The sequence below is a fragment of the Dysidea avara genome, chromosome 3, assembly GCF_963678975.1.
Source record: "Dysidea avara chromosome 3, odDysAvar1.4, whole genome shotgun sequence".
In the NCBI taxonomy this organism is placed as follows: Eukaryota; Metazoa; Porifera; class Demospongiae; order Dictyoceratida; family Dysideidae; genus Dysidea; species Dysidea avara.
The window spans coordinates 50110965-50136119 of NC_089274.1; the positions used below are offsets into that span (position 1 = coordinate 50110965).

Sequence of the window (25155 nt, forward strand, 5' to 3'; positions counted from 1 at the left end):
ATCTCGTTTAGTTTATCTCACTTTAACTGCTCGAGTGACGGAGCCTTCTTCTTGGGCCGCCATTGTTCCTGTAGCCAACTCTTCCACATCTCGTTGAAGACCTAGTGGGCAGTGGGCACTATTTAAGGATAAGAATTAATTAATGTCATAATTACACAGCGACGGATAAAATAATACGGTGCGCCAATGTCGCTCTATAGTAGCCAGCGTAGAACGAAGTTAAGATTAACAGGTGAGTGTAGTGAGCGTAGCGTTTAGTTCTGTTCGTGTGGTGGTGTGGTATTTGTGTAGTAATTTCACAAAGTGAAAAATTTACTAATTTGTAGTGCACTCGGCGAAAAATCTAGCCAAAAAGGATTTGTTTCGTAAGTATACGAAACCTTCAGTGATTCATTACGTGATGCTACCTGTCGTGTAGGTTTGCCGGACTCGTTTGCAAAGATCGTAGTTGATAGTAGTGGCCAGTGTCATACTACTGAAGTGGTTAAGACGTCACTGGACCCCAAATGGAACCAACATTACGACCTGTTAGTATATTATGTGTTGTTTACAATGTACTCTACTGCTCATTGACTAGCTAATAGACTAGTAGGGGTACTTGTAGTGACCAGGCCAATGTATAAAGTATTCAGTGACTATATGGCTTCCGTCTGTATTGCTGCTACTCGCAGACTAATGTTATGATCTGATCCTATTGATTTTGTACAGCTTCCTCAGTAGAACTGATTCCATATCAATCAGCATATGGAATTCTAGAAAGGTACACAAACGCCAAGGGGCCGGCTTCCTGGGCTGTGTGCGCCTTAGTGCTACAACAATTAGTCGTATCAAGGACAGCGGATGTAAGTAGTTTGTTGTTGTTTGTCAATAGTAATAATACTATGATTAATTAGATCAAAGATTGAACTTGGTTAAAAGCCAACCGGATGATGATACAATTGTACGAGGACAAGTGATTGGTTAGTAATAGCGTACATGTCTCCCTAGCTATAGTTATTTCATATTTAGTGAGCTTGACATCACGAGATCAAACTGGTGCGGTGTCTGTGGCTGACTCAGATGTCACCATGACAACACCCTCATTATTGTCTGATCAAGAAGAGCATCAATTACCTGATGGGTATGTTGTGGGTGTGGTAAGAGGAGGGGTTGGTTACATGCATGGCAGGTGGGAGCTGAGACACACACCTCTTGGGAGGGAATACTATGTCAATCACTACACTAAATCTACCCAATGGGAGCATCCCACAAGGTGTGTGTGTGTATTGTTCGGTGTGGTTGTCATGGTTACTTGTATAGACCGGGTTATGAGAGTGTGTCATCGTCAAGTGCTGCTCGTCGCAATGCCACATTAGATCGTCATGCAGGAAATGTGTCAGCATCTACCAGTCAGGCTACCAGTGTCTCTCCTGTAGCTCATACTTCGTCTTTGTCGGCTCTGAGCACACAGGATACGCCCTCCACTAGAACTTTCTCTATTGGTTCAAGTTTGAGGAGGCGTGTCAGCACGCCATGTAGCCATCACAACCACCACTCCCATCACAGGCCGTCCAGTATGGTTGCTATGACTACAGAACATGAAATATCGCAGGAGAATGGTTAGTACATTGTGAATGTGTCAAAGTTTTATACATTGCATGTAGGCTCTGTTGTTATGGCAACACAAGATGCTCCTGCTAGTGAGAACATTGGACGTCGTTATCTATCTGATCACCATAGCAACCGTGCTAATCATGACCCAAGGCCAATGAATACTGTTGCTAGGAGACTTTGGGAAAAGTATTATACTTGTTTATCAAATTATTACGTGTTACCATAACAACTTGTTTGACAGGCAATTTTCAGTAGATGATTCCAGCAATGGTTACCATGGCAATGTGGCACTTACTCAGAAATTCAGGCAGTTAAGAGCACAACTTGTTTCCATGCAACCAGCCGTCGGCCACTGTCGTATAGAGGTATGTTGTGTATACCTTATGAACATTCAGTTGTAATACACATGTTCATAATCACATGAGTCAGACTGTGTGTGCTTCGTTAAAATGGTCCTGTTGAAAGTGATGAATAAAATGTTGTGTAAGTTTTATTTTGCAAACTACTTTTAAATCATACAATTTGCAAAGCTTGCTAGCATGAACATTGATTGTTTTGAGATGTTTGAACAAGTGTGCATTAGCATATACACATGAGGCCACTGATTTGTGACATGCAAAAGTGACACACTTTCCGACTATCATATAGTAGTACTGTATATTAGGGATCATCTGGCTTGCACTTTCTCATAGTAATATTGACCAGAAACTAGGGCTGAGACAGATTTATTTATTTCATTAACCCTTAAACCCGTAGAGAATTTTTCGGAAATGCGTGTTTACTTAATATGGACACGCATGGCAACACTAGGTGGGGTAACTTAATTCTTACAACCTGCAAATACACAGAATAAAAGTGTGTTCACTGGGCTATTTGGAGAAGATTAAATGAACATTGTAACTATAGTGGCTTACTTGTTATAAAGCGATGAACAACGAGTCGCATCTCCATGTTTCAAAATTCTTGTCATGTGTTTAATTTCAATTGTGGGTTTACTCACTTGAGTAATATATAGCCTGATAGAAAAAATTCACAATGAATCGAATGGAAGTTGTTGCAAGGTGATAGGAGCAACTACTATTGAATTATCAATCATTTTATAAAGGTATGTAAAGGGTTTACATGTTTCCTTACCAAAAAGTTAATTTCATGGCTAGTTTTGGCCTCACTGTGTAGCATTAGGGTAAAACCCTAGGTATCATTTTAATCCTTGTTACATCACAAGTAGAAAGACGTAAATTGCGTAGCCATAGGATGGACGCTTCGAAAGTTACAGCGCTTTGAGCAAGGCATGCGTATTTATTAAGTTGAAATGCAGTTTTCTGAATTATGCCAGTTTAAGGGTTAATATACATACAGACTCAGATATGATAGATGTGCATATGTAATAAGTACAATGAATTTAGATTATATAGTCTCTTTCTGATATCCGTATTATCCAGATATTCTGATAGTAATTTGAAGCCATCAGGATAGTTGCTACAAAGTCTTCACACTAATTATTATACTACAATCACTGTTGTTGTTGTAACAGGTCCATGTCATGTTTTTACAGTAAGTGATGATGTCGCTATCTGTAGGATATCTGGAAAGATTTAGTTCGGGATAGTGCTCGGCAGTATTGAAATTTGAATACACGATATTAGTAACAGGAAAATATCGCGGTATATTGATATATAGTTGGCTTGTTACTGTAACTATTACATCATTTCTTGGGCCTAGTATGAAGTGGTATCATCCCAAAAACCAAACAATATATAGTTCAGTACAAGTAAGCATGTGTTGTAATGTGACAACCTCAAGTTTTTGTTTAGGGTGTGTCTGCTAAGCCATCAACAAATTGAATAATTAAACACCAAAGGCTGGGTTAAAAGCAATCCTATACTGATATTCATCGATGTATCGGTATTCATCGATGTACCGGTATTTCGATATACTGGTTATCTAAAGCTGTCTCGGTATGATAATCGGTTATGTTAATTTATCATGATAAACGGTATTACCAGTATATCGCCGAGCACTAGTTCAGGATATCTGGAAAGATTTTGTTCAGGATGTCCGGAAAGGTTAGGTTCAGGATATCCGGAAAGGTTTAGTTCAGGATATCCGGATATTGCTATCCGTTTCAGCTCTACCAGAAATCAGGTTCACAAAACCTTCACGATTCCTTGAAAATTTTGTTAGGTAGAATCAAGCATCTTCAGAGAGGCCAAAAATACTTCCAATAAGTTGCCATTTTATGTTTGTTTTAAAGTTTTCTACTGCGTGTGACTGGCTAACTAATGACTTCAGTAACTCAATAATGGCTAAGGTTACAGACTTGATGTTTCAATATTAAATGTTGCTTCAGTCCAACAACTTCTTTTGTGTCCCATTTCTTTTTGCTGACAGCACCAAGGTGTCAATTTGAAGTAGCGTGTTATACATTCCGTCATGTTTATAACAGAAATTGTCATGGTGACTGGAGCTGGAGAGATATTTCTTATACTTCCTTTGTACCACTTGGAGCATAATAGTTGAAACTGAAGGGTAATTGCCACTTCACTTTTTTGGTGGAGCTTGCATTCATAATTTATAATCCGTCTAGTGTTATTGTGTGGCTTCACCAGTCATAGTTATGTAAACAAACAAGTACAAGGAAAAGTGTAAGTTGATTAGGGTGGTGTACCAAACAATTGGAGTTGATTAGGGTGGTGCACCAAACAATTGGAATTGATTAGGGTGGTGTACCAAACAATTGGAGTTGATTAGGGTGGTGTACCAAACAATTGGAGTTGATTAGGGTGGTGTGACAAATAATTGGAGGCCCATCAACATTATTACCTGTACAGACCGATTCTTGTGAGCTTAAGGAGCAATATTTCTACAGGGTGGGCATAGTGGCTACTAAAACCACAGATATACAGACAAGTACCCAGGATTAGAATCATCATGCTTACCACAAGTAGCAGCAGTATCTTCTGATTTATCATACAGAAGATAGTTCTGCTCTTGTAACTACACGAGCTATAATTTATAATTATTATAAGTGTACAGTGACCAACACTGAAGGTCTGAAAGCAACATGTGCTGCAGCCTTAGAGCCCTTTGAATTACCCTAACCTATCGTGTTGTGTTCTGCAATAATGTTACCTACATTTTGCCAGTTACACTGAGAGACACACCCACCAACCAGACCTGGCCGTCAAATAACCACTGTGTCAAGATGTACCAGTAGCTAAAATATACACTCTTATATATTGATATTGTATTGTGAGTGAAGTATTTTACTAACCCTCCTTTTTCAAAGGTGATAACAGTAAATGCATTTGTAGTGGAGTCAATCACATTAGATGTGTAATAAACACGATGCCATATATGGGTGCTAATAGTTGATTCTGCCATATGGCAGTTAAAGTGTTGTGGTATTACCAAAAAGTTTTGTTTGGTATATTTTTGTTAATACCTTGGTACAGTCGAACCTGTCTTAGTGGCCACCTGTATAGAAAGGCCACCTCCAACTTAAAGATACCTGGAGGTGAGAAGTTTGTATACTAATCCACCATCTTTGAACTGTTTTTATGGGTAAAGATTAAATTACACTAATTAGATTCGCACCCCCATATATATAAGAGTAATTTTGCATACCCCTACACACAATATCTCCTATATATAGAGGAGTGCTTGTACTGAAATAGCGTACCCTTATACTAAACAGCATCCATAGGAGAAATTTTGCGTAGGGTACGCAAAATTTATTCGAAGTGTCATCATCATACAGTGCGATAGTACTGTATAGTAGGGACCATAAATTGTGGACATGTCCCATGAAAAAACATCACCCAAAAACCAGCATCCCTTTTTGCAGACAATGATGAGACAATATTGCTTGCACTTGCAGTTGTATGGCTTCTTGTTATATAGTGCTACATATAGGATTTCTATTTGTTTGTATACTGAGCAAGAAGAAGAAGGCTTTTACATGTACATTAATACTGCATTGCAAATAATAGTATTTTTGCCATACTAACTATCAGTAGTAATATCAGTTCGTAGAGCATTGGTGCCAATTATTGGTATGGTAGAAATTGCCATATCGGCAACCGATCCGATCAGCGAGCTGATAATTGGTGCATCTCTAAGCATAGTGGATACTTCACTTTTCAGATGATAATTGATATAGCTGGGATGCATGGCGCCATTTCTTTCTTTTGGTGTGGTACAGTATGTGTGAGTTCACCAGTCATAATAATAATCTATTATTAACTCTTGGTGTAACAATTACCTGTAAGAAGATGCAAGAGCAAGGTGATGATGCTACTACAGTAGCCACCTCATTGTGGCATGGAAATGACCCTGCCAGCAAAGTGTGGAAGCAGAGTTTGATGTGGCAGCATATTTTAGATGCTTTGAAGCAGGCCAGATGACTTCATTTCCTTTGGACATCCAAAAAGTAAAGAATTTGAAGGAATTAGGACATAACAGTGAGATATAAAGCACATTTGAAGGAATTAGGACATAACAGTGAAATATATAGCACATTTGAAGGAATTAGGACATAACAGTGAGATATAAAGCACATTTGAAGGAATTAGGACATAACAGTGAGATATAAAGCACATTTGAAGGAATTAGGACATAACAGTGAAATATAAAGCACATTTACATATCACATCCACTGCAAATGTAGACAACGATACAAATCCAGGGATGTTATGAAGAACGTGCAAAGACTTTACAGCACAAGTGCTGAAGGAGTCCTACAGCCTGTTTAAAGTTGTTACAGAAATTATGTGCATCGATCCTCTCGATATCAATGGCTTTTACTGCTTTTCCCTTCGCCCAATCGCACGAAACAACATCACCCAAAAAATAGCCTCAATTTTCCCTGACGACGATGAGGCAGTATTGGTTACGCAAAACTAAGCCCAAACAAGCCTTCAGATCGATTCGAAATGCTTTCAACAAGTTGCTATGGAATTTAACAAAATATATCATACAGTACGATAGTACTGTATAGTAGGGACATTGGAGGTGTGGGGGCGATCTGTGATATAATATAACCCAAAAACCTGCCACGATTTTTCTCACAATGACATGACAGTATTGGTTGGGTAAAACCAAGTCCAAAAGTGTCTTCAGATCGACCCGAAACGTTTCCATCAAGTTGCTACAGAATTTTTTTTATTTATTATTCAACAGAATTTTTTACTGCCTGCCTGTCTGACGCCTTCAGTCAAGCGTAACGGAAAACTGGCTACAGCTACAGCCCTAATTCTTTCACAGAAACGTTTCTAGTTCACTTAAGAGAAAACCTTTGGTATATTGATAAACATACAATGCTTGCGCTATTGTCTTACCTTTTATCCTTCTTTACCATGGCCATCAGTCAAGGTTCTACCGCTGAGTGTTAATAGACTACAGTACGGCTTCCATACCAGTGTATATTGCATCAAACTATTCAAATACACGTGGTCGCCGGTTGCACTAAAAACACACACGTACGTGACTTGTTGATATCAATCAGAGAGAGCAACTCACGGCGAACTATATAGCAATGTGTAAGTCAATAAATATAGTTTATTTAGTAACAATGTTAAACCGAGTCGGGTCATCCAGGTCCTGCTTTACAGATTATTTGGATCTGACCCCACGTGCTAAATTAAATGTGGACGTGTTACTACATGTCATAGCGTAGCCCTGCTTCTATCGTGAGCCATGCCCACTTACGTAAATTACTGTCTGTAGACATACGGTAGCCACGCCCATTCATCAGTCCGTAGGTATGCACAAATCCACGTCCATTATTGTCTGCAGGCTTATGTAGAGCCACGCCCACTGATCAGTTGTTATTGTAGAAGTCATAATCTAGTATAATAGTACTGTGATTAACTCTTTTAAAATATTGTGACTAGTTTTGTGAAAAGCACACTATTTAGTGGTCATGAACTTGCAAAAAAAACTTCTCAAACAAGTATAAGAAAAATTAGGAATTTTAAATTAGAGTAGGGACAGTGTATAGTGCTGCAATAAAAAGTACTGAAACAAACTGGATTGGAGTAGTATGTAATGTCCAAATACTGTAAAACAATAAGAAGTGAATATCCCTACTGTACATTGAATACTTGTATATATATTTAACGGAATTTTCTACTGACTGACTGAGTAACTGACTGACCGACTGATGCCTTCAGACAAGCGTAACTCGACAACGGCTAAGGCTACCGGCTTGATTTCTTCACTGTTCGACATCACTTCGGCCTGAGAGGTGCCTTTCAGACAATAATTGAGATACCATTTCTTTCTTTCGGTATGTGTGGATTGCAGAGGTGCTTTTCGAATAGTTCTTGATTCAAAATGCTGTGTAATGGGTTGAACATAGCTGACAACCGTTACTTCACTTTTCAGATAATAATCGATATAGCTGGGCGCGCAGCACCATTTCAGATGCGGTATGTGTGGGTTCACCATTCATAATAATTAATTACAAAAAAAAAACTTGACAAACAAGTACACAAAAAAAATTGGAATTTTCAACTAGAGTAGGGACCATAGCACATCGATAAATAGTACTGAAACAAGCTGGAGTAGTGCACGATATTTGATCTCTTATTGTTTTACTGTGATTTAATATTGTGTGCTACTCCAGCTTGTTTCAGTACTATTTATCAATGTGCTATGGTCCCTACTCTAGTTGAAAATTCCAAAAATTTTTGTGTACTTGTTCATCAAGGATTCCATTAAATGTTATCCCATCTCTGTACATTGAAGTATATGGATATTGTACATGACCGTTTGTTTAGAGCCACTATAGTGGCATTCAGGGTTAAAGATTAATAGTCTTTAGCACTTTTCGCCATACAATTAGCATCACAGTTTTATATCATCATTCTGCTTTTTTCTACCTTATTGTATCACCAATAGCGGATAGATAAATTCATGATGCATACACTACAGCTGTTGCGATTAGTGAAAAGCACGTTTCAGGCCAAAGCAAAATGAATAATGAAGAAATCAAGCCCGTAACAAAATAGTACCATTGGTCTAGTTGTGGCTGAAGGCATTAGTAAGTTAGCAGAAAAATCAGTTGAATAGAAACAAAAGAACTTCATATAGAAGTATCAGGAAGACATACTATAGGCTTGATTACTATTAACCAATACTGCCAAGGTGCCATGAAGGTATTGTTGTGAGGATGGTTTTGGGGTGAGATTTGTCAGAAAATCCCAAATCTTCATGATCCCTAATATACAATTACTATGATATGAGAGACAAGAGACATTTTTCATGGGGCACACAAAATTTCTACTTTAATATACAGGAGACATTTTGCATACCCTACGCAAAATTTCTCCTATAGTATAGAGGGAATCACTTTTTTCCCACTGTATTCTAGTGATGCCACGATGTATCGTATATTGTGATAATCGTGATAAAAAATAAATTATAATAAACTAATTATTTGGTGAAGAGGATACTTCTCTGGCAACTTGTGGTGATGCTACAACTTTGTCACATCGTTGTTATGAGCATAATAGACTGAATATAACTTGTGTTGTGAATACATTAACATATTCAATTCATTTAATATATTGTGACTATCGTGATATTAAAATTTTCACATCGTGGCGCCATTACTGTGTTCAAAGAATAACTTTAAGAAACTGTGAGCTTCAGTCTTCCAACTAAAACTAGTTCAATCTCTTCTGCACTGATTTTTAACAATTTATAACAATATGCAATCCCCTAACAACTCTGCCAATATACCCATAACGTCCCCATTATCTAAGTTCTGTTCTTATAAGCCTCACCTCAGCTTAGGAGTGATACTCGTTGTAATTTGTATATCGGCTATCACGATTATTGCACACTGTTTTATCACTACGATAGATTATCACCAATGGCGGATCCAGGATGGAGTATTTGGGGACAAATGCCCCCCCCCCCCCCCCACCTGTGGAGGAGCCACATGATACTTCTGATTAAAATACTAAACTTTGTGTCAGGTCAATATTTCATGAAAATATGCATATTTTACTAGCATTTATTACAAATTCACTTGAAACAAAGTGCAAAGTCAAACTAGCTGTGAAATTGTCACCCAGCACCTTCGTGCGTACTAAGCACATCTAAAAATAATTATCGTGTTGCTGACATTCATAGCCTTTTAAACAGTTTTACAACCATCTGAAAGGCCAAATTGGCTAAAATCAAACAGTGACACTATTAAGAAGTGATTATTTGCTGCTTCAAAAATGCAGCAACTAACAAGATAATCTGGCCCGCAACCACCTACAACTTAGCCCATTTGTGCCCCTCCCCTTGCCAGCTCCTGGATCGGCCCCTGATCATGATAATATATAATCAACATGAAACGATAATAGCACTTAAGTAGCAAAGCTACTGGATGTCTGTATTGAAGGAAAAAGTATTGCACTGCTGTGTTAAACGTTATTCTCCAGTGAACTTTGTGTAAAATTGCTACACTATAAAATTATGTGTCATAATAATATCATAATCATGATATAGAAGTTTATCACAATATGTGACGATATATTACTGTTAGGTTAACTTGCACGTAATTATTAATTTTGTGTATTTTACTACTACTACTATTCTATATTCAGTATTTTCAATGTTTTGTCATCACAGTTAAACACATTGACAGAACAGTAATAATATATGGACCAGACCGGATATGACTAAAACACGGAACGGACTGGGAAAACGGACTCACAAACGGACTGGAAGAAACTTCCCTGAAAACATTTTTTTTGCCATAGAAACTCACTAAATCGCTGCTATAAAGAATATAACACGTAATAACAGCCTTAAACAAACCTATTAACGAGTGCTCGAGCCACCATTAAACCCTGGGATAATTTACAAAGCGCCAGTCTCCTAGTGTGAGCACCTGTGACAGTGCCTTGCCAGCTGATTAAATACAACAAAGCCTACCTGTCACAGCTGTCACCTGTAAAATTGAAGATCAGACGTCAAACTAATTGCAGCTATTAACCAGACCATGAATTCCAAGTAACATAATGTCTTAACAGGCTTAAAGCTTGTGTCTTGTCTTGTTTACACATGCGAAACGGAAAGTGCGCTTTTAATTAAACACAAAATGAATTTAATTTCAGACTATCTTTAAGCGCAGGGCTTAATATCGGCTTTAGCAAACTTCGACATCGTGTTCAGAGTAGTTCAGAGGTTTGTTTCAGGTCATTGTTGTGTCTTTCTAGCAGCTGTACAGTGAATTTCTATGACCAAAAAACGTTTTCAGGCAAGTTCTTTCCAGTCCGTTTGCGAGTCCGTTTTCCCAGTCCATTCCGTGTTTTAGTCATGTCCGACCAGACCTGTCCTTATTATGGAGATGTTTTCTATTGTGTCCTTATTTGGAGGGTTAAGGTGTACACTGCTGTATCATACATAAATTATATCAGCAACAATTAAGGGTGATCTCTCCTCTAGGTGTCAAGAGATGAAATATTTGAGGAGTCTTATCGGCAGATAATGAAAATGAGTCCTAAGGACCTGAAGAAGAAACTAATGGTCAAATTTAGAACAGAGGATGGTCTGGATTATGGTGGAATAGCAAGAGAGTGGTTGCACCTGCTATCAAGGCAGATGTTAAACCCATATTACGGGTTGTTCCAGTATTCTCGTGACAATGCATACACTTTGCAGATCAATCCTAATTCAGCTGTAAACCCTGTAAGTCATGTGATCCCTAGTTGCTCATGTGATCCTGGTTGTTGCTATAGGAACACTTGTCCTATTTTCGTTTTGTTGGTCGTATCCTTGGCATGTCCGTGTTTCATGGTCACCATGTTGACGGGGGATTCACCCTTCCTTTTTATAAGGTGAGCATTGTCCTATTGTATCTAGTTTATTATACACTTCTCCATAGCAACTGTTGGGGCTGCCTATTACGCTAGAAGACATGGCAGCAGTTGAACCATCTATACACCAGTCCTTCCAGTGGATGTTGTGAGTATAGTGTAGTGTGTGTGTGTGTATTGTTCTGTGTATGTGATGTAGTATATTATGGTATTCCCACCTCTAAGTTGTAACTGGTGTATGTGATGTAGTATATTATGGTATTCCCACCTCTAAGTTGTAACTTGTGCTATAACCTTTTCCAAGATCTTTCATCACAGCTAGCATCTAATCACACAAATTTTATGATTGTAGTAATGGAGAAGTTGAATACTGTCAGTAGCCATGAACTATCTCTTGAATGCAGACTTGTAGTTGTATGCCTTTTCTCAAGTATTGAGAACAATCTTCCTGTTAGAGCTAAAGACAAGATCTCGTACAAAAGTGTGGCCATCCTAAAACAGCAGTTTAATCTTTGTAGTTTAGCCTCCACCTTTCTTTTAAATACTGCCTTTTACAGTTCAGTTGTTTTTAGGCTTCATGAAGGTGGTAAGATATGACAAGACTTTGGAGGATGGCCAAGTGGTTAGAGCACTGGGCTGTTCTAGTTGAAAGGTTCCAGGTTGCTGTGTTTCCTTTTTGGTGCCCACACCTTCATTCATGAGACGTGGCACAGATTCTTGTGGGTTGCTAGTCTTGTATAGTGTACAGGTGACTGTAGCCGAGAGTGTGTGTGTGTGTGTGTGTGCGTGTGATAAGAATATGTAATGTAGACACATATACATGATATAGTATGGGTAGTGAACGTGTAGGTCACTTTAGTGTTGTAGTACCACAAGAAAGACCATCCTAGAGATTATTGTGGTCCATTAATTTAATGGATGACACAATATTGTGTTGTGTCTGATGATGTAATACCGGTTGTCATTACTACAGGAAGAATGACATCACAGAGGTACTGGAGCACACATTTTGTGCCAATTATGATCGATTTGGTCAACTAATGACTCATGAACTGATCCCAGGAGGACAGGATGTACCTGTTACACAGGATAACAAACAGCAATATGTTCATCATTATGTACAGTGGTACTTCAAGAGAGGTATTGATCAACAATTACAAGCAGTACAAAATGGTTTCACTGAGCTAGTACCTCATCAGCTATTGAAGATGTTTGATGAGCGGGAACTAGAGGTGAGCAGCCCCACCCTGTAATGATCATGTGATGTCACTATGACCTCACAGCTAATTATTAGTGGAGTTGGTAAGATTGACATACAGGATTGGAGGAACAATACAAGATTAAAACATTGTAGTGCTGACATGCCAATTGTTAGATGGTTCTGGCAGATTGTCAGTCAGTATAGTGATGAACGGAGAGCACAGTTATTACAATTTGTGACTGGATCATCACGAGTACCTCTAGAAGGGTTTAAAGCTTTACAAGGTGACAATAATAATAGCCATGTGAGACTGTTAACTAGGTAGTGTGACTTACAATAGGATCAACAGGTGCAGCAGGTCCTAGACTATTCACCATACACTTGTCACATAACTTGTCAACTGATAGTTTACCAAAGGCACACACATGGTAAGCCTCCTATTTGATGTGTATATAGTGTGATGTGTGGTGCAGTTTTAATAGGGTAGATTTGCCTCATTATGAAAGTATGGACAAGTTAAGAGAAAAATTAACTTGTGCAATTGAAGAGACAGCAGGCTTTCATGTTGAATAATATTTTGTATTGTAATGATAAAATAATAATTATATTATAGACCTGGCAGTGGAACACGATTGTCTCTAGCCCACTTTTTAATTGCCATAATGATGAACTCAGCTTGTGAGTTAGCTGTGTTCCTTAATATCTGCATTACCTCCTTAAGGCTCTCCCTGTAATGGATCACATGATCTACAAGCAAAAGATCATGTGATGCTACTCACTTGGGTTCATGTCCGGCAATGACTAGTTGAAACACACCCACACATGCCCCTCGTTTACCCTCCCAATATTCAGGGTTAGGATCTAGTCTTTCCAATATGTCAAATGCTCTAGCTGCGTAATAGAATTGACCCATCTTATAGCAATCATTGGCTATCAAATTGAGAAGTGAAAATGAGTCAGCTGAAGTGTCCATCTTGAGGTAGAGCTCCCAGGCATGTTGAGGTTTACGATTCATGATATCTAGTATAACCAGTAATATCTGAATAGTGGCCACATGTGGCTTACTTACAGCATCTGGCTAGCCAGCTGATATACACATAATCAGTCTTGACTTTATCAGAACTGATAAGCAGAAACATCTAAAGGGGGAGGGGCTGGTGGTGGTGTACTGCAGAATAACTGGACCAACCTCTTCAGCTTCCTGGAAATTGCCTGTGACAGCTTTGGCTTGGGCATAGTTGAAATTGAAGTTGTCATCATTGAAGAAATAGCTCTATAATATGAAGTTGCAATAAGCCTTGATGGCAGTGATACCAACACATGCTATAGTCTAATGAACTATTTGGTGAAATCTCTCCAAATTATGGATCCACAATAAAAAACTTCAAATAAGGACATGGTTAGGTCTCTACGCTTTCACCTCTAAAGAGGACAACCTCTGTTGGTCCCAAAGTGTCCATTAGGCCAAACCAAAGATTTTCTAAAATGAAGTAGGTGGGAGGCTATTTTTCATAATTCGTTATAACACTATGCTTATACAATACACATCTGCTTAATTGTGACACTTCCATTAACTATTGTGGTGATACCTTCACAGAGTTCAGATAGATGAGGACATCTTCAAATTGTTTTAGTAGGAAGAAACAAGAAGCCATACATTGTCGTCCAGGAATAGTGTCTATATACATGACATAGACTTAATGCAGTTGTCATGGTTACTAACCGCACTCAGCTCCTGAGCTACCAACTAACTGATAATACTGTTGAGCTAGTTTGAGATTATCTCTCTAATAGGGTTAGGGTAGTAACACAATAATATAATAACAGCTTACTGAGTTCCTCTCTTGTCCAATGACTGCATTAGCTATAGCTTTAAGGATATACTCTTGAGCTGATGTTGGCTCTACATCTTTAATCAGTTCATAAGCCACTTCATTATCCCCTGTAGCATGTATGTCATACCAGCTGACTAGTAGGGATTACCCCTCACCTTGCCTCAGGTAATAAATCACCTGTTATGAAAACATTACCCCAGTGTTTAGTATATTATTACTGTACTTACTAAGTTTAGCCGAGCTTCAGGAATTATGTCTAGTAGTCGAGGGAGCACTTGTAAGGCTCCTTCACCATTTGAGAAGATCACCTGATTCAAGTAACATGCTACTTTGCATTGTGATTGGTTATAATACCTTGTTGTGCTGTAGGAGGTCATGTGCAAAATGGAACGAGCTAGAACAGGTATCCTGCAGCACTTTGAGCTCCGCCTACCAGTGATCATGTGATCATCATGACATCATGAATGATTGGTTACCTCAGCAGCCTTGCCGTTATACAGCTTGTAATAGTTACAAGCTTTTAAGTTGATAGCTATCACACTGTCTGGGTTGTGTTGTACATAACCTGATAACACCTCCTGCATAATAAAGGGGTGTGGCTAGCTGCAGAGGAGCTGCAGGCTCACCTGAGACACATCATAATAGTCTAGCTTGTGATAGCACATGGCCAGGTAGACATTTAGTGCTAACAAGTCCCTATAATAATTCAAACACTCACCACTAGCCACACCTCATTAATATATCACCTGTTCTCCAGTAATAGTTTACGGTAAATATCAATGGCTTCTTGATAGTGAGTACGTAGATAATGAATAGCAGCTAAGCTCAGCTAGATGTTGGTGGTATACATGATGGGTTGAGTAGAACTTAATAATCACCTGATCCTCTAATATATTCTGTAGCTGATGGTGATATCCCATGAGACGTTTCTCATCATTAAACTATATTGATAACTGTACTATTAACTGAATTACATTGGTCAATACCTTATGTGCTAAGTGGAACTGTAACCTGTTCTGAAGGTGACTGGGTGGAGCTGTGACCATCATGTGAACACTATCACCATAGCAACACATTTTACCTTTTTGTGCTGTCTGGTCAGCTTCTTGATACATACCCAACATGAAGTAGCAACAAGCTAGGTTGATCCATACTTCTGCACTGCAAGACTCACTCTTTGTCAACCGTTCATACTCCTATAACAGAATAGATTATGTCGCCTTTGTGTTATATATATTTGCCTCTCTAGCTCGCTGGTATTCTCCCAAATGGAAGGCACAATAAGCTATCCACTGACCAGCTACTTCTGGCGCCTTGCCGCTGTTACACTGAAACTGCAGTAGTAGCTGATTTTAATGAGCTTAGCGCATCACCCTACTTACCTCTAACAGGGTAATGGCGCCTGTGTAGTCACGACCTTGCAGAAATTCGTCTAGTTTCGGAACTTTCTTTTTCTTCTTTTCTTTGTTTGGCAATGCCTCGTTGCCACTAGCAGGTTTGGCCCTGGACAGAATCTAAACAGAACGCCATAACACTAGCAAATAACATACTTCTAGTTCTCACCATTTGTTTTTGTTGTTTAATAACGTTGCCAAGAGGCGGTGATTCTATTTAATGTCCACTATGGATCAGCATGATATATATTATCCTTAGATGGTGAAATGTTCCTAACTGGCTACACAGGAAAATGTTTAACCATTGTGAAGGATCAGATTTTCAGTTAGGGGAAGTAGTTACGTTTGGCTATTCTAAAGTGTGCGCATCACAGATGGAAGTTACTGATGACGGATTATCTGCCAACAAAAAGGACCCCGCTCAATTTTACGCGCATGGCGTAGTGTATGGTGACAAGCCACTTAAAGGTGTTGCGGAATTTGAAGTGGAGATAATTCGTTATGGTAGCGGATGGTCGGGAACTGTTAAACTAGGAGTAGTGAAAATTGCTGAGGATAAGGAGATGACAGTTAATGACGTACCCAGGTATTCTCCAGACGCACCAGGGTACTGTGTATGGTGTGCAGATAAGTTGCACAATAACTTGAATAATGGACCAGTAGAAACACCGTATGGTGGCCACAATCTTGACAGCTTAAGAGAAGGCAGTCGGGTTGGCTTAAGACTAGAAAGAAATGGAGATTTGTCATTCCTAGTAGATGGATTATCACAAGGGATAGCCTGTAGAAATATTGCAAGTAAAGGTCACAAATTATTTGTGGTTGTAGATCATTACGCTAATTGTATTGAGACCAGGATCACAAGATCTGGTAAGTGTATCAGCTAGCTAGATATAGTAGACACCCCTTGCTGGATTGTAACAAGTGCTCATCATTATCATTATGTTTCTTGGCCATTTTGAAATTTGAATCCTCAGATTTCCATTCCAATATCATAAATGTGGCATATTCCAGTCAGGAATTATGACACAACTTTGTTCCATTAAGGAAATCTAATGTTTTGACATATGTATACTTATTTGACTCTTACAGTATTCTTTCTGGCCTAATATGCCAATACTTCTTCTCTCACACATAATGCGTTATAGACACAAAACACATTGCAATTCAATAGCTTCATATTAATTTAGCTATTTAGAAAATATATAGCTATTTAGAAAATTTACATAATATTTCCTTTGGCGTCTGAGGTTACTAAATCCAGTAGAAACCAAAATGTCCTTACCGTTAGCTTACTTTCTGGACAAGACAGACATTAGCATTCAGCTGGACAAGACAAGCATCTTTCTAGCACTACTTGATACTGGCACTAGAGCCTGCATGCAACGTTTATGAATGTCAAGCCAGTGCAGTGGCATTGACATGATCAACTTGACTTAAGGATAAAACCTGCACAGCTGGCCACTCTTTCTTATCCTAGGATATTTTCTAAATAACTTAGAATGGTTGGTTTCTATGCTATTAGAGCCCCTCAGACGATGTGGGCTTGGCTGCCCACAATTAATTACCTAGGCCTGCAGCCTCAGTATTAAGGTTGTGGGTAGCCTCACCCACATCGTCCTCTAAATAGTGTAGAAACCTTGACGACCCATTCTAACTAATACATAGAATTGAAGGGGAACTTTTCTTACTTTGAAAAGGCATCACTAAGCAAAATACATATCAGGACACCTTGATAATCAGGACACTTGTCTATTGTATTAGATTAGTGTACACACATTAAACCTCAGGACACCTCACTATTAAGAACACCTTGATAATCATAACAAATGTTATAAAGCTGAAATGCTGTCTGACTGTCCGTCACACTACATACTCACTAGTGTGAGCATTTTGATTTAATTTTATGCTTGAAGTGAAGCACTCATTGTCCGGCTACTTTGGGATTCTTTATGTAACCTTCATATTTTCGTTCCTGCATTGAAGGCCATGATGTAGGGAAGAGCTACAGCCAGTGCGACAGACAAGGGTGTATTTTACAGGAACCCTGCTTTTGTGCATCTATTTCTTAATAGTGCCTGAACGTAAATCAACCATATTCACTTGCTCGGGGTAGGGCACCTCCTGTTTCAAATTCGAGATCACTGAGATATGCACCTTCTTTTTGAAAAATTGCAGTAACTTTTGCTTCAATGTACTTAAAATTTGGGGACAGATAATGCAGCACATTTACAGATCAGGTTAATAACAAGCGAGGGAGCTGGTGTGCTATTTTGAAAGCAATTTGTTGTCACACATCCAGTGGATGGAATAACATGGAAATTGGTCTGCACATGAAGTAATTATCGTAGTCGTGTGTAAGTACTGAGAGTATCATTTATGGAGAAATAAATCAAAAACCAAACATGTGAATCGAGATACTCTAATAGAACAGTCACCGAGAAGTACATGTATAAAAATGTGACAAAAATTTAAGGACCTCTACGCTCCACCACTGCAGTCAGTTGATAAAAGTTCTAGTTTACTACACCAGAATAGTTCTAGTTTACTACACCAGAATAGTTCTAGTTTACTACACCAGAATAGTTCTAGTTTACTACACCAGAATAGTTCTAGTTTACTGCACCAGAATAGTAAATTTTGTAGTGGAATTCTACAACATTCATTGTGTTGCATTAGAAGTGCTCAGAAAAAAAGTGTGCTCTATTAGAGTACCACAAAAACATTAACACAATAATTAGTAAGCATATAATGTGACAGACAGTCATACTCTAATTGTTATCACACCTTCCAGCTAAACCCCTAGTTGCACATGTTGGTATACTATCAAGGTACAAACCATGCAATGAGTTAAGGGAAAACCCAACATATCAAGACTCACAGTCATGTGGCTAAAAAGCACACACCCCCAATAAACAAGTGTGACCACAATGGTTGTCACATGTTTAATTAAACACCTCAGCTCACAGACCTACAACAAGCTTTCATCTTTGTATCCATACTACCTCTCTTATTATTAACTCTTGATACTACTTATTCACTGATGCATATAGTAAAAGACAAATCAGTGCCAAGGAATTTGGTTGAATGAATGCTGTCATGCACACCTGATTTGTTTGTATGATTTTGCACTTCATTCCTTTTATTTATGCTGCAAAGTGCTAGTATAAGCAGTAACTAGGGGTGGATTATGCCAACTACATAAACAGTTACTTTAAATTTGTACTACTAGCTGAGCAATGTGGCATGTAAGGAGTTATATAATCTTGACGATGATATTGGGAACTGTGTTGTACAGAATTATTGTGATGTTTCAGCATTTAACATCCCATAACACTGGTATCATATGTATACATATCAAGCAGCATGTCCCTGTACTTTGTCTAATGTATTTTCAGTTGTGGACTCCAGATTGTAGTGGTTTACCTTATACCAACTAAGGTAAGTTATTTATCTCAACAAAGCTTGGCTTTACAAGTAATTATCTTATTTCATCTATATAGATCTGAAGTTATCCTATTTCTATATAAGGTGTGAAACACTCATAGCAAAATAATTAGCCACCCACCATAATGTTATTCGCATGATGTCACCGACAGACTGTAGCCCTAGTGGTAACAGTCATCCTAGTGGTAGCAGTCACCCTAGTGGTAGCAGTCATCCTAGTGGTAGCAGTCACCCTAGTGGTAACAGTCACCCTAGTGGTAGCAGTCACCCTAGTGGTAGCAGTCATCCTAGTGGTAGTAGTCACCCTAGTGGTAACAGTCACCCTAGTGGTAGTAGTCACCCTAGTGGTAACAGTCACCCTAGTGGTAGCAGTCATCCTAGTGGTAGCAGTCATCCTAGTGGTAGTAGTCACCCTAGTGGTAACAGTCACCCTAGTGGTAGCAGTCACCCTAGTGGTAGCAGTCACCCTAGTGGTAGCAGTCACCCTAGTGGTAGCAGTCACCCTAGTGGTAGCAGTCACCCTAGTGGTAGCAGTCATCCTAGTGGTAGTAGTCACCCTAGTGGTAGCAGTCACCCTAGTGGTAGCAGTCACCCTAGTGGTAACAGTCATCCTAGTGGTAGCAGTCACCCTAGTGGTAGCAGTGGTATAAAGTGGACTACCCTAGCAATGATATCTCCTGCCAGTGTGCAGAGTAGTGTATTATTTAAAATATCTATGAACTTCATTTATGGCTACTGGTAGTATATGTTTCTTATCTCATGAAATTCACAGGAAGTCGTGTTGTTAAAGAATTTATGGGTCGCTGACTGTTCTATTAGAGTATATTGATTGACACTATGTACCATGTCGCTAGTAAAATGCTAACCATGACACTAAATCTAGAATTAACATCTTTACTGTAGCCAAGAGCCATACAAGTATTATGAACTATTGCTGTAGTGCAATATGTATTTCTAAAATCTGGCTGCCAATTTTACATTCTGAGAATTGATGCTAGCAGAAATATTACAATCGGAGTGGCCTATCCAAATGAATAATAATTGATTGAATTATTATCACACAAGTAATGAAGTCTGAACAGTTCACAAAATACATCATAAGTAGCTGATTTAGGTACTATCTGATACAGAAATAGGTAGCTGCTTTAGGTACTATCTGATACAGAAATAAGTAGCTGCTTTAGGTACTATCTGATACAGAAATAAGTAGCTGCTTTAGGTACTATCTGATACAGAAATAAGTAGCTGCTTTAGGTACTATCTGATACAGAAATAAGTAGCTGCTTTAGGTACTATCTGATACAGAAATAAGTAGCTGCTTTAGGTACTATCTGATACAGAAATAAGTAGCTGCTTTAGGTACTATCTGATATAGAAATAAGTAGCTGCTTTAGGTACTATCTGATACAGAAATAAGTAGCTGCTTTAGGTACTATCTGATACAGAAATAAGTAATCCCCATGAAAGACTATACTAAAAAGGCATGTGTCCAAAGTAACTGGTAACTAAAAGAGCTAATATCTGTTGTGGCTAAGAATGAATGTAATCCAACTATGTTTTATGATCTTACATGATTCTTATCATTGACTTGTGCAAGTCTTGCTGCATTCCTAATTAATTCATTAAACTCTAATTGGCTAGTAATTTGGCTGCCTCCTCTGCACTGACCATTGGAAAAGGTGACAAATTAGCCAAACAATTATAAAACACAGTTCATTCATAGATAATAGACACACCATACTGGATTGGAACTTCTAAGTGCCACCTAATCTATCCGCACTTCGCGTCCCTTATACCATATAGTCTAAATATTTCAAGGGGCAAATTTTTCGAAGTTGAGCAGTGTTGCTAAAACTAAATTTGCAAACACTCCCAAAATGTATTAGACTATATGGAGGACTAAATATTTCAAGGATAAAATTTTCGCTGATAACCCCCAAAATCGCAAAATCAGCAAAAAAAATACCCCCCTTAATATATTTAGCGTATATGGTACTGTACACAGTGGCAGGAGTAGAACATGTTTTCCTTTGTGGTGAGTAGTAGGTGTACCGCTATGGAATATAAGGTTTGACCTATTCATAGTGGGTGTACTGATGTGTGTTAGCTAGAAGTTGACAAGCATGAAAGGTTGATATGAGAGGCAGGAATCGTAAACTTGACTAAACTGGAACGAATATAACATGAAACACATACCAGTACACGTAGCGTTTGTTAGTAGTATCAGCCTTAAACTAAACTTGTTCACTCAGTTATTTTTAAAAACATGTGCAAATACTTTTTATACGGAAAGCGTCTATACCAGTACTAGGCCAGTCGCTACCAAAGAAACAATCTACTAACCTTAGTAACTAAAGTAATTGAGCTGTATCCAGGCAGTAAACAGATTCTTCGAATGAAAAAGAGTGTTTCAAAACTTCAGGCGTGAAACATGGATAGTCTCATAGTTTTGTATGGGCACTATACATGTGCTTCCAATCCAGGTAGGGGGTGTCTATTATCTATGATTTATTTTTGGCCGCTTCAGATATCAGCTCTTTTGTCACCAGTTACTTTTACTTTCGTGGATGTGCCCTTTTTGTACAGCCAAGCTGTTGCAAGATATGATATACTTGTATGTGTGTAGGTTGTGTAACAATAGCTTCAAGATAGCTATGTATATAATAAGAGCACGCAGCAATGCAAATTAATTCTTGACGTTACACAAAAATAATTTTAAATAGTAAAATGTCACTTAAGCTCTAGTTCTTCTATTTACCTGCAGAACAAGACAAAAGCCAGCTGCTACAGACCAACTTTGGTGCTTGCATATATACAGAAAGAAAATTATATCCAAAATAGCCAAGCTGTGAAAAGGGGTGCAGCCTTTCAAAACTAGGGTAGTGTGATTGAAAAAAATGTGATATCAAAGGTGACAGCCAAGAAATTACATATTATCATGATTACAATGATAGTATGTCAATTTCATTGCTAAAACAGTTTTTAATTATAGTTGATCAGCATCCACAGTGAATATTATTGTAAATTAATTTCGTTAATTTTTTATGGTGTACTGAATGCACTAGTGTTGAGATGACTCACTCCCGTCACTCTGTTTATGTTTACCAAACACATTTTGTAAAAATTAATTGTCATTTCATAACTTTGTTTTGTCTTATTTTTATGAGACAATAGCATGAGGTCATAATTACCGATATTGCTGAAGTTTGGTGATTTCTGATTATTCACCGATTTAAAATTATTGATTTAAAAAATGAATCCTTGTGATAAAAAGATATGAGTGATAGTATTACAAAATCAATTTGTGGGAAAATCCCTACAGTGGGTCACAATTGTTCATTGCCAAAGTAGGGATTTTCCCACAGAATTGTGTTACATCATCATCATATTATTATCTTGATTCACTTTGTTTGGATCCCTACTTGTTTACTGTGACTGTTCTATTAGAATATAGTTCATGGCTGGGTGACTGCATCTAGAGTGAACAGTGCCATAGCATTATTTAGTGGAATTGACTTTACTTACTATCCTTCAGACAAGAATAATTCTCCAGCAGTGATTTTTTTCACTACTAGATGTTGCTATGTGCCTTTTGGCATACCACAGTACATACATTATGGTTTGTCCTCCTTTGTGTCCCACTAACAATGCAAGGTGTTGATTCGGCGTAGTGCGATATGGTTTCCCAGTGGCTGACTACAGTGTCATGCTATCATCGGTAATAGACACTTCTTGTACTGCTCTTTGTTTGTAATGCTGCGGAACAAAGCTAAAAATGAAAAGTAATGGCCATCTTTTGAATAATTAATTGGTGGGGCACATGTTCAGATGCTAAATTAATTATAGCTCCAAAAAAATGTTCTTTCTTTGGGGATGCAGTATGTACATGTTCATTAGTCATAATAAGAGTTTATAATATTTGTATGTGAACTCTCCCTTGGTCATAGTTCAATGATGTACCTACAGATATACATTTAATCTGTCATGACTACAGATTGAATATCGCAGGTACAGGCAACCTCTTGTTTCTTTTTTATCCTCAATCCAACTTAAGACTCCTAATACTTGTTAGGTCACATGTGTTTAGACCCCTGAAATCAGGACACCTCAGTAAGGCCATTCCAAGTGGCAATCTGGTTTCTGGTCCACCGCCCGCATCCAACTAACACCATGCATTATTGGTAATATCCATGTGTAATGACAATTGTGCTAGTTTATTACATGTGTGAGCAAGTAGGCTGTCTATGGAGAGGCAAACTTGTACCCTAAAACACTTGGCTAGGACCAGAAACCTGAAAACAATTAGGGATGGCCTAACAATATAAATGGTAACTCAGTTGTACACATTGTTTGTACATTCTGCTATTGTAAGAGGTGTTACTACCAAGGGGTGTCCACTAGTGGTTATGTTGTTGTCAAGGGGTCTGAAACTCATTGTTAATGTGATGACACATTTTATGGATCACAAACACAAACAATCCCCCCCCCCCCCCCCCCCAAGGCAAGAAATTTTCGTGAGATGCAAATTTAATGTTCATGCATTTTGCAGGACAAAACTTAAATTTTTTACAGCCCATGTATGGGGATTGATCTCAACCACAAAAATAATTTCACAAAAATTACTAATTTTGGCAATCCACAAAAATTTACATTCCTTGCCATACAGATAGAGATTTCTAGCAGGCTGTACAAGGTTTCAGTGAGTTTCAGACCACTTGGTTGAAACATAATATAAATGATGTGCTGTCATTTGTGTAGTAGTGTTGATAGCAGTGAGGAACTTACAAGAGTTATGCTTAGAGGTGCTAAGAAAGATGATTCCAAGCTCCAATCTACAGAGTGTACCACTTCCACAAGGATTATTGCACAGACTTCAGCGACTTTATCAATAATCACAATTGTTTATTTGTATGCTTATAACTTACTAGAATAAGGCGCGCTTGTAGGCTTGCTACGTTATGACATAATGACCACTGATTCAAGATTACAACCGGGGGAGAGGTAATATAACGGGCTTGTCACGCTGCTCGTACATAACTCATTTTCAAGGGTGTTGGCGGAGGTAAAGAAGGTGTCGTTTCTGTTGAAGTCGTCTTGCCCTACAGCACCACTACAAAGTAGCACAGAAGGCTCAATTATTCTTACCAATACAAAAGTTAGCCTGTAAAAAGTGCATGACCCGAGTTCTGTTACCAATTCGTAGTTTGAACTATTGTGGCCACCAAGCGGACACTTATGGCTACCACTCAACTGCATTCGTGGAGTACAAGTACAACAACCCATATTTGGAGCGAATTACATTGACGTGGCGGTACAAGCCCCTGCAGGAGGTTAGCATGTTTAGTGTCATGTGATTTCATGTGAGCCTCATTAGCTGGGTGGGAGGGACCGGGCAACGTCACGATATCTTTCCAGTCCGGAGGTTGTATAGAATTCTCAAGAGCTCTTGTAAGGCTCTCACAAGGTCAGTCTAGGTTACTGCCTAGTATGTCACATAAAAGCATTTTTAGGGCACGTGCCTGCTCCAGACAATGAAACAGCTGATCAGGGTGAGCTACCAGCAAGCAGGCCAGCTGTTTATAACGTGATTTGTTCCACGTGTAGATGACAGCAGGACTACTCCAGACGACAAGAAGAACAAATAACTTGTGAATTTGTTGGTCTTCAGTTTGTGTGTCTACTGCAATGTTTATGAGGTTTCCACAGACAATACTGCTCGTTGAGGTATTATAGGAGGGGCGAATGGTAGTCCCATGCGAGGGGGTAGCTACCTAAGATCCCACGACCTTGAGGGATGACGCATAAACCATGCTGATCGCAATGCCATGAGCTGCAGCTACTTGCACACGCCGCTTTATCGCTCA

The 25155-nt window shown here is 38.6% G+C and overlaps 5 protein-coding genes across 8 annotated transcripts in view; 3 read left to right on the forward strand and 2 right to left on the reverse strand.

The window, feature by feature from the left end:
- The window catches only part of LOC136251534 (protein CLEC16A-like), a 33942-nt gene extending 33784 nt beyond the window's left edge, over positions 1-158 (reverse strand). Inside the window, exon 1 of the mRNA XM_066044001.1 lies at positions 22-158. Within this exon, the coding sequence (XP_065900073.1) occupies positions 22-89 (68 nt within the window). The 5' untranslated portion in view covers positions 90-158. The remainder of the gene's footprint in view (positions 1-21) is intronic.
- Positions 79-13229, forward strand: LOC136251535 (E3 ubiquitin-protein ligase SMURF2-like). 2 transcript variants are annotated; one of them, XM_066044003.1, is made up of 17 exons: positions 79-232; positions 327-365; positions 419-527; positions 709-842; positions 894-959; positions 1009-1120; positions 1169-1252; positions 1300-1598; positions 1644-1779; positions 1835-1958; positions 11044-11286; positions 11337-11435; positions 11483-11562; positions 12388-12646; positions 12698-12899; positions 12965-13043; positions 13089-13229. In XM_066044003.1, the coding sequence occupies exons 1-17, from the start codon at positions 187-189 to the stop codon at positions 13186-13188; spliced, it is 2211 nt and encodes a 736-aa protein (XP_065900075.1). In that variant the 5' UTR covers positions 79-186; the 3' UTR covers positions 13189-13229. The 2 variants fall into 2 exon arrangements, with proteins under 2 accessions (XP_065900075.1, XP_065900074.1); XM_066044002.1 differs by having other exon boundaries at positions 86-232; positions 12956-13043.
- Positions 13174-16652, reverse strand: LOC136251537 (intraflagellar transport protein 56-like). Of its 2 annotated transcripts, XM_066044006.1 has the most exons (19): positions 16014-16649; positions 15833-15964; positions 15692-15784; positions 15532-15646; positions 15437-15486; positions 15329-15391; positions 15197-15279; positions 15077-15146; positions 14927-15028; positions 14805-14879; positions 14678-14758; positions 14606-14627; positions 14448-14557; positions 14339-14402; positions 14205-14293; positions 13805-13888; positions 13685-13754; positions 13395-13635; positions 13174-13343 (listed from the first exon to the last, which is right to left on the reverse strand). In XM_066044006.1, the coding sequence occupies exons 1-19, from the start codon at positions 16014-16016 to the stop codon at positions 13223-13225; spliced, it is 1668 nt and encodes a 555-aa protein (XP_065900078.1). In that variant the 5' UTR covers positions 16017-16649; the 3' UTR covers positions 13174-13222. The 2 variants fall into 2 exon arrangements, with proteins under 2 accessions (XP_065900078.1, XP_065900079.1); XM_066044007.1 differs by lacking the exon at positions 15692-15784 and having other exon boundaries at positions 16014-16652.
- Positions 16021-24268, forward strand: LOC136251541 (neuralized-like protein 4). Of its 2 annotated transcripts, none has more exons than XM_066044010.1 (2): positions 16021-16714; positions 24050-24268. In XM_066044010.1, exons 1-2 carry the CDS (start codon positions 16138-16140, stop codon positions 24181-24183), a joined length of 711 nt encoding a protein of 236 aa, XP_065900082.1. In that variant the 5' UTR covers positions 16021-16137; the 3' UTR covers positions 24184-24268. The 2 variants fall into 2 exon arrangements, with proteins under 2 accessions (XP_065900082.1, XP_065900083.1); XM_066044011.1 differs by having other exon boundaries at positions 24053-24268.
- Positions 24206-25001, forward strand: LOC136251544 (postacrosomal sheath WW domain-binding protein-like). Its single transcript, XM_066044015.1, has 6 exons — positions 24206-24292; positions 24341-24446; positions 24495-24621; positions 24666-24755; positions 24802-24840; positions 24896-25001. The coding sequence occupies exons 1-6, from the start codon at positions 24258-24260 to the stop codon at positions 24934-24936; spliced, it is 438 nt and encodes a 145-aa protein (XP_065900087.1). The 5' UTR covers positions 24206-24257; the 3' UTR covers positions 24937-25001.
- The last annotated feature ends 154 nt before the right edge of the window (positions 25002-25155 follow it).

Excerpts from the sequence above, each read along its gene's own strand:
- LOC136251535 (XM_066044002.1), top strand. The coding sequence starts at position 187 with ATGTCGCTCTATAGTAGCCAGCGTAGAACGAAGTTAAGATTAACAG. Across the intron at positions 233-326 it reads AACGAAGTTAAGATTAACAG|TGCACTCGGCGAAAAATCTA; the intron begins GTGAGTGTAGTG and ends ACTAATTTGTAG. Across the intron at positions 11,563-12,387 it reads CAGTCCTTCCAGTGGATGTT|GAAGAATGACATCACAGAGG; the intron begins GTGAGTATAGTG and ends TCATTACTACAG.
- LOC136251537 (XM_066044006.1), bottom strand. Across the intron at positions 15,280-15,328 it reads AGAATATATTAGAGGATCAG|CTGAGCTTAGCTGCTATTCA; the intron begins GTGATTATTAAG and ends ACCAACATCTAG. Across the intron at positions 13,344-13,394 it reads ATTGCCGGACATGAACCCAA|GGAGAGCCTTAAGGAGGTAA; the intron begins GTGAGTAGCATC and ends GATCCATTACAG.
- LOC136251541 (XM_066044010.1), top strand. The coding sequence starts at position 16,138 with ATGTTTAACCATTGTGAAGGATCAGATTTTCAGTTAGGGGAAGTAGTT. Across the intron at positions 16,715-24,049 it reads GACCAGGATCACAAGATCTG|TAGTGTTGATAGCAGTGAGG; the intron begins GTAAGTGTATCA and ends TCATTTGTGTAG.
- LOC136251544 (XM_066044015.1), top strand. The coding sequence starts at position 24,258 with ATGACCACTGATTCAAGATTACAACCGGGGGAGAG. Across the intron at positions 24,622-24,665 it reads GGTACAAGCCCCTGCAGGAG|CTGGGTGGGAGGGACCGGGC; the intron begins GTTAGCATGTTT and ends GAGCCTCATTAG. Across the intron at positions 24,756-24,801 it reads TCTTGTAAGGCTCTCACAAG|GGCACGTGCCTGCTCCAGAC; the intron begins GTCAGTCTAGGT and ends AAGCATTTTTAG.